Below are 8,003 nucleotides of genomic sequence, written 5' to 3'. Positions count from 1 at the left end.
CTTGTGTTTTTCTAGTGAACACTTTACAGTGCGTGACATGGACGGGAAACATGTGCTGCTAAGTGCTTGTGTGTGTGGATCTGTTGTCTCACTGGTTAATGGCTGTTCAATATTGATTACAGCTGGAACATTTGAGTCACATGTTCCTTGTCCTCTCCAGATAACGAGGGTTAACCACTTGACCCTATGCATGCCAGTGGGGCTCCGCTCATACCTGGATCTATAACCCCTCACTGTGGCCACATCTCCCACAGCTCCACCGTGGCCGGCCGTGGCCCACCAATCTCCAGCCGGGCCCAGAGATCATGGCCATGTCACAGAGCCACACCAAGAGGGAAACGTGCCAGACTTCATTAAGGGCAGATTAAAAACAAGAAGAGGTCACTTTATCTGTGATTCGTTTTCACTGCGAGGGCTGCTGGACTGACTGCAGACTAACGGCAGCTTCATCCCAGAATGATGATGTCATGGTTTCAGTGTTTGCGAAGTGTAAATAACACATTGGGAGGGAGCTTTGTTGTCAGCACCATGGTTCCTCTTTGAGAAGGAAACAAAAGCTACAGCACCACTATTCTTTATTCTGGAGCTAAAACATGACGGGACCAGATGATAGGAATTTCATACACTCCCCCCACGACCACAAAAAAAAGAAACAACAGAAAAACATTCAGTCATTTTTAGAGCATAAAAAATTATATATTATAGATCCTATATAGATAAATAATATATTTATAATATAAAAACGTGGATAAAGAGGGATACATTTTGATGCGTGGCGCAACTCTTTGTCTGTGACTGTGTGCGTAAGTCCCTGTACTACAAACTGCAAACATTTTTTTTATGAGCGTTAAAGGTCAAGTGTGTAACATTTAGCAGGGTTTACTGGCACAAACTGAAACCCATAAGTTGTTTGTAAAAGTGTATAACTGCCTTAAAATGAAAATGAGCTGTGATGGTTTTCACAGCCTTTGAATAAGCCTTTTATTTGTACTTTAGGCAAGGGCTGTACTTTACGTAGGTCATCATCTTGGGCCATAGAAAGACTCTGTCATTTTGAAGTGGAGGCTTAAACGACGAAGAGCAACGTCCTTTCTCGCATCCAAAGGCCACCGTGATTGCCTGACACTCTTGGTAAAGGGAGGTGTGAGTCACACGTTTGTTACTATCTGTGGTCTAGAATTCTGATACACTGGTCCTTTGGGTAAGAAACTTTTATGTTCAATTCACATACTCATTCCTTGTGAGTTACATTTTTTATGTCAACCGCTTTGAAGTCAATTTCAGTTAAATAATAAATAAGTCAATTTGGCCTAATTAGTTTAAAGCCAATTAAGATTAGATTAGACTATTAATCCTACACCAGGGAAATTCACTTGTTACTACACATACAGTGCACACACTTTATATATATATCTATATATATATATAGATATATGTATATATTCATACATATAGTACATTTGTAGTTGAATTAACTTTACTGTAACGTCAGATGGTGGAAATGATGCAACCTGCAGCTGTTTTTTCAGGTTTGGGTCAGTCAGTTGTGATCGGAACTGAGTGTTTCCATGAGTCTGTTTTGTCACAAGCTCCTCACAGAAGACGTCTGTCTCAGACAGAGATGTAAACTCCATTGCATGTTTCCACAGAGTGGAAACAATCCTCAGTATGAGCGTACAGTTTACAGAACTGGAGCAGAGAGGGGTTATTCTACTTAGCTTGCAGCTTGTCCTTACTCTGCGGGTCAGTGGTTTCATGTTGTAGATTGTCAGGCACATCACTTGGTTCCCCATTAAACAGCACAGTAAACATGTACAGCTCCCTTTGTTTACTGTTTATGTCATGTAACGTCTTGCCAAATACCTGGAGGAGTGTTGTACTTGCCATCATATTTGCATGTCATAGCAAGCTTTTGTTCCCACTGAATAGGAAAACGCACAGTGTTTGCAGACATTGCAAAATCTTATTTTATGCGGTTCTATCGGCTCTGCAGAAACAGCAAGGCTCCCTCACATATTCTCCTTCTGAGGTTTCAGCTTCTTCGCTATTAGATCACTAACCACAAAACTTGCCTGTGCAACATTGTCTCTGTCAGAATGTGGTCTTGTGAAAGCTGGTTGTTGGGCACACAAGCTCCTCCAAAGAGTATTAATTTTATACATGCACATTTGTCCTTGTAACTCGTCCAGTGTGGCTGCAAGTTTCCAGCTGTAATGATGTTCAACATGGGGCTTTTTCATCACTGAGCACGTCCCTGCAAACTAAGCACTTTTCTTTTACTTTTAACCAAACCCCTAACCTTAGCCTAACCCGAATTTAAGTTGGGCCATTTCTTTTGGAAAATGTGATCTTCATTTACTCTTCTTTTTCTTTACGGCCTCCATGATGCTTGTCAGTGATGACATACAACTGCTAAGTGAGAGTTGTGTTTAAAGGCACACAGCTAGAGGGACCACCCTGAAGAATAGGGTAGTCTACTGTTTAATTTTATGAAGCTCTAGTTCTGCAGGAAGTGCGCTCTCTTTCATGCTTTGATGGTAGTTTAATTCTCATACTCAAGCATGTCCCGGGGTGTCAATGCTGTAATCAGTTTGGCATCAGTTGGTCTCGTCTGCTATGCATTGTTGGCCAACTCATCCTCCACCACTGCCACCAAGTCTTCACAGGCTCATCTGATCCATCAATCTTCATCCTTAACAAGTCTCATCAGGTCACCGACCACTATCACCACCAGTGTGTTTTACTAGTCACTGCTCAGAAGCGGATGACCTCAGCTGAGGTTGATGATGTATTGATCATAAAATAGCACGCCATGAGAATTTCTTTGTATTGTTTTTTCCATTGGAGTTGAATTCTCTTGTTGAGGGCTGGAGATTCCCCAGCCCTGGCGTACATTATAAACATAATATCTGCTTATCAGCACACTGTGAACATGTTGACATGCAGAACATTTAGCCCTCAGCACGACTGTGTAGCGTAAAACCTCACAAAGCAAGAAAGTGAAGATGTCACATGATGCCGTTCCTGTCATAATTAAATCTGGTAAACAAATAATGAGCGTCTGTAGTATCAAAGTACATGGGAGCTATTTATAGAGGCACTAATCAGCCACCTATACAGATTACCATGATGACCTCATTTCTCAGAAATGCCATTATTTCATGGGCAGTTGTTCGAACGGGTTGGAAATATCACCTTGCCTTCCACGGAGTGCGTGACTGAACAAGAATGTGTGCTCCTTCCATGTACTGCACCATGTCATGACGCTTTAAAACTCCAGTGCATGACTTTTAAATATAAACACATGTCTATTAAATTCAAACCACTGTCAAATTAGTTCACACAATGTCGATTACGTGTCTCAGCTCCACACAGCTCCCTCTGCGTTTCCCAGTAAAACAGTGTTTAGATCTTGTGTGGCCTGGCGACATTCCCACGCTGCACACAGGAAGCGATTTGTTTAATGTGAAGACAAACGATCGCAATGGTGACATTGGACTGGCAAAGTGAGGCAGCTGCAAACAGGAAGGAGTGCGACAGTTTCTGGCACTTTTTCACTATACAGTTCCAGCATGGCTCGCCTCAGCATGGCTCTCGTCTGTGGGCGGAGTCATCATAGCACGGCTGCATGAAACTGCCGTGACTTCATTTTATACGTGACACACACACTAGTGACTATTGACATGTAAAGCAGCTGTTTTTGTTTGAACTGAATCATTACAATCAGTTTATTAAAAAGATTTGTTCACAGGATTGTTCAGTACTTCCTGCATGACGGGAGCACAGACTCCGTCCGACACAGTCACTGACCTGAAATGCAGCGGAATGGGGTTGTGATGCTCGTGATGGCGGCAGTGCTGTCACTAAATCCACCAGACTCCTCTTTTAAATATTGAGAGTTTAGACATTTCCTTGGTAAATGTTGCAGATTAGCGCATGTTTCAAGGATTTTTAAGTCTTTTTTATTGATCTACAATTCAGCATTGTTCGCTTTGATTCTTGTTTCAGACGTCGTGCTCATGACTCCAGTGCCGACACGCTGACCAATCTGTGGCCGGCAGTCTGTCAACGTCAGCTCAGCTCACTTGGAACCTAAAAAAGTACCAGGTACTAACGCTAATGGAAAAGCAAAAAAAAAAGTGCCAATATTGTTGCTTGACAGAGCCTGTTTTCCACTGAAGGAGGCAGCATACTAATAATAATAACAACAACAACAACAGATACCACCACCCAGCAGCTTTAAGTTGTTATGTTTCTGTAAAGTGATGTGGACAGTCCATTATCTGCTACAAATCCTCTATATAATCCTCTTGTCCTGTATATAAAGAGCTTTTTCTCTGTAGGCATCTATTGTCGGTATGTTTTCTTTATTGCTTCCCAAGGCAGGTGCCTGTATAATTTGATACAATTTGACTAACGTTGTTTTTGATTCTGCTGATACCAGACCGTGATTTGATCGTTCGCTTACAACAACAGCTTGGTATGTCCACCATTATTGTCCTGCAGACATTGGTCAGTCAGCCTTGGCCACAGCTGTGGCAGCCGTCAAACTTGTGCACAGGAGGCGTCTCATTGGCTCGCAGCAGATCAGGTATCTCTCTGTGACCTTCTGATTGGCCGTTACGGTATCAGGTATCCCATACATCTTGGCCATCAGAAGGAACATACCATCCCTGTGGCAACTGGCTTATGTTTGCTGTTACTACGGCAACATTCTGATGGTCTGTCTGTCTGTAGCCAGGCTCCTGAAGCAGCTATGGCACTCAGTGGCCCCTGGTATCACACACACACACACACACACACACACACATATATAACTCACACGTAAATACTCTCGGGCAATTAGAGCGCATTATCATTTGGGTGTGAAGCTGATGTTGAGCTCATTGTTTCACAAAGATTAATGCGCTGTCAACCCACAACAGGATGTAATAAAAATAATTCCAGGAGCCAAAAGACATGTATTTAAACGTCTGTTATCTCTCCTTTTCCAATTATAATAAATCCCCCCCTTTCAGATTATGTGAGTTGGTTTCATCACAACCAATAGGGGGCGGCATTGATTGAACAAATGCAAGGAAATTATGGGCGAAGCACTCTCTCTCTCTCTCTCTCTCTCTCTCTGACACACACACACAAAGGGGGCACAGACATGGACATGATCAATTATGTGTCAAGCGTTTCTTCCTCAAAGAATGAATGGCCCAATGACTATAGGATACCGACCATCTATTGTCTATTGACACTGGAGACTAAGTTCTCATGCAGTTCATTATGCCAGGAGGGGGACGACTAGGAAGAGATCCAAAGAGACCATTAATCATCATACCCTTCAGTGAGAAAAAAGGAAAAGAAAGGACTAAAATAACGTACTGTAATCCTATACAGTTAGCCTTAAGGCTTTTTGAATAGCCCATATACCTGTGTATATAATATTATTGTAGCAGAGTTGTAAAGCCAAAATATTACAAATCCAATTATCCCACCTACCACATACGTAATTATCACCCCCTTTGGACAGATTTCCACTGGCCTAAACTATAAAAATGTTATGGCATAATTGTTTAGTTCAGGGTCTGCTGGGACATTTAGGTTGTGGACTTTAAAGGGGACACTTTTTGCTTCTGTAAGCACTTTGACTCCAGCAGCCTATCACACTCACCAAAAGCTTTCAGTATGACGAATAGGCCTAACTCCAAAGTCCATTTCAATTTGGGTCGATGGCCGGGGCTCGGGGTGTTAGTGGCGGTGGTGGTGTGAGTGGAGATGTGGGGGTCAACCCAATAACACCCCCCCTCTCTTTCCCTCCACGTCCCCATAAATGTTTTTGCTTCCTGCTTCCAAGTTCGGACAGAGCGCTGTGATTGGCCGCGGCTCACACTGTGGGCTGTTCCCCCTCCTGCGCTGCGCTCAGCTCGGGTTACAGTTGAGCTGAAGCTGCCTCACGCACCGGAGCGCCGTGAGTTCTTCACACGCCTAAACAAAGATATACCGGCGTGGAAATGTTGACGAGCGGATTCAAAGCCACGGATCAGGCTGTTGAGAGGATCTAAATTTCCCCTCAGCACTTTTTTTTTGGTATTTTGTCTTCGTGCAGCGACAAAGGTGTGTGTGTGTGTGTGCGTGTGTGTATATATACACTCACACATACATATTTACGCACCGGGCTCCGAGTTGGACTAGAGAAGCTGTCCTGCTGGGGCGCACTGAGAGCCGCGAGGGATATTTACAATAGAAGGGAAGAATAGCAGCAGCAACAGCGGGAGGTGGAGGTGGAGTGAAAGATTACACTGGAATGAAGTGGACCTCGAGATTCCCAGCGTGCTGCGGAGTTGTGACTGATGGATGGATGTGGTCATGTGTAGGGTAGAAACAGCGACAGGTACAGACGCAGCAGCAGCAGCAGCAGCGGGGGAGCTGTGACAAAGACGCTTCAGCCGCATCACCATCCACCACATCGCTTCTCCATAAGAACACTGTATGACTGGTTAGATCTGTTTTGCCACAAACACCAACCAGATCGTATCGTCGAGAGACGCAGCAGCAGCAGCAGCAGCAGCAGCCACAGGTCAACCAGGACACTCCGGGGCTGATTGTCCCTCACATCACACTCCACAGACCACGCTGCTGCTTTGGAGCATTTTATGAAGAAGTCGCACAGAAGGACATGTATCTGACATCGACCTCACATGCTCCCGACTGATCGTTTCTCACCTTCCCACCGGGCGAACCACAGATAAAGGCAGCCACGCGCACCGTCCGACTCTCGCTCAGAGTTCTCGGCTCACTGTGTCTGTACAATTTAGCAGAATGGCGGGACCCGCTTGTTGGAAGTATTACCTCTGGATCTTTATTTTAATCTGCAGGTCCGCGTTGCCTTCTGCGAAAACGCTGGAGACTATAATTTGGAGCTCACAGAATCCCAAGTAAGTCTCGTATTTCGTTTATACAAGCATATGCCAAACGCGCTGGGCGAGTGTGTGCGTGCGTGCGTAATGGAGGACTAACATTAATACTGGGGGGAAAAAGTTGCCATTGTGTGCGAATTGAGTTAAATGTTCTGTTAAATATGGCAATTATCTAAAAAAGAACACAATTTATTTTAGTTTGAATTGTTATTCCTGCGCCGCAGAGGTTTGTGCTGATTTAATTCTCAGTGGGGGAATTTCCCAGCACCAAAGAAACACAGCAGGCACAGGCTTACACAATATACAATATTCCACAACTAATCCACTATAATAAAAGGTTAGTTCTCGCAATTTATGACTCTGTTTCATGCACCTGTCTATTACCAGGCTGAAGAGCTTAGATGCTTCATATCTTGAGTGTTTCAGACTTTGTCCACTTCCTCAAAATTTACCTTGTGCAGTGCATGATGTAATTTTCTGAATAAGGAATGAAAGCGAAAAGGCAGGTAATATATATACATATATATACATATATATATACATATGTATATGTATATGTATATATATATATATATGTAAAACACACACACTAAAAACCTGGGTGTTCCACAGTCCTATAACATGGACTGAGTCTGGCCTCACAGAGGGCCAGGCCACACTGGCTCCCAGCCCTCCAAGTTTCTTTTCACTTTCTCCTTAGAAAAATCAAAAACCACGTGATAAGATGATTTCACACATCAGAGAAGCAAAAGCTTGGGGGAGGAAAAAAAGATTCAAATTTTCATAATTGCCCTGGCTATGACCCAACCCTAATTTCTCAACATCAAATCAAAGTTTGTCAAAGGCAAGCAGCCGAAGCTGGGCATCTTTTTGAACAGTTATATTGTTCCCATCAAAAAGAGCAGAGTGAGCCCAGACTGCTGATAATAAAACACTCTCTGGTAACAATTATCACCCACTTAGACTTGACTCCCACATTTGCATGATGTTGGAAAGCATACATGAGGGAAAAACAAACTAAAAAAGAGAGCGGAGAGGAGTGTTTCTGTGTGGTTGGAGCTGAGAAGCTGACCTTCATTTGAGCTCCCAGGGGCG

The 8,003-nt window shown here is 43.6% G+C and overlaps 1 protein-coding gene across 1 annotated transcript in view; it reads left to right on the top strand.

Annotated features, from left to right (window-relative positions):
- The first annotated feature begins 5,931 nt into the window (after positions 1 to 5,931).
- efnb1 (ephrin-B1) overlaps positions 5,932 to 8,003 on the top strand; it is a 58,459-nt gene continuing 56,387 nt past the window's right edge. The window contains exon 1 of the mRNA XM_044040048.1: positions 5,932 to 6,926. Within this exon, the coding sequence (XP_043895983.1) occupies positions 6,811 to 6,926 (116 nt within the window). The 5' untranslated portion in view covers positions 5,932 to 6,810. The remainder of the gene's footprint in view (positions 6,927 to 8,003) is intronic.

The sequence above is a fragment of the Solea senegalensis genome, linkage group LG12, assembly GCF_019176455.1.
Source record: "Solea senegalensis isolate Sse05_10M linkage group LG12, IFAPA_SoseM_1, whole genome shotgun sequence".
NCBI classification, from domain to species: domain Eukaryota; kingdom Metazoa; phylum Chordata; class Actinopteri; order Pleuronectiformes; family Soleidae; genus Solea; species Solea senegalensis.
The sequence above is the reverse complement of the archived record's forward strand: the minus strand, read 5'-3'. Positions and strand labels throughout refer to the sequence as shown.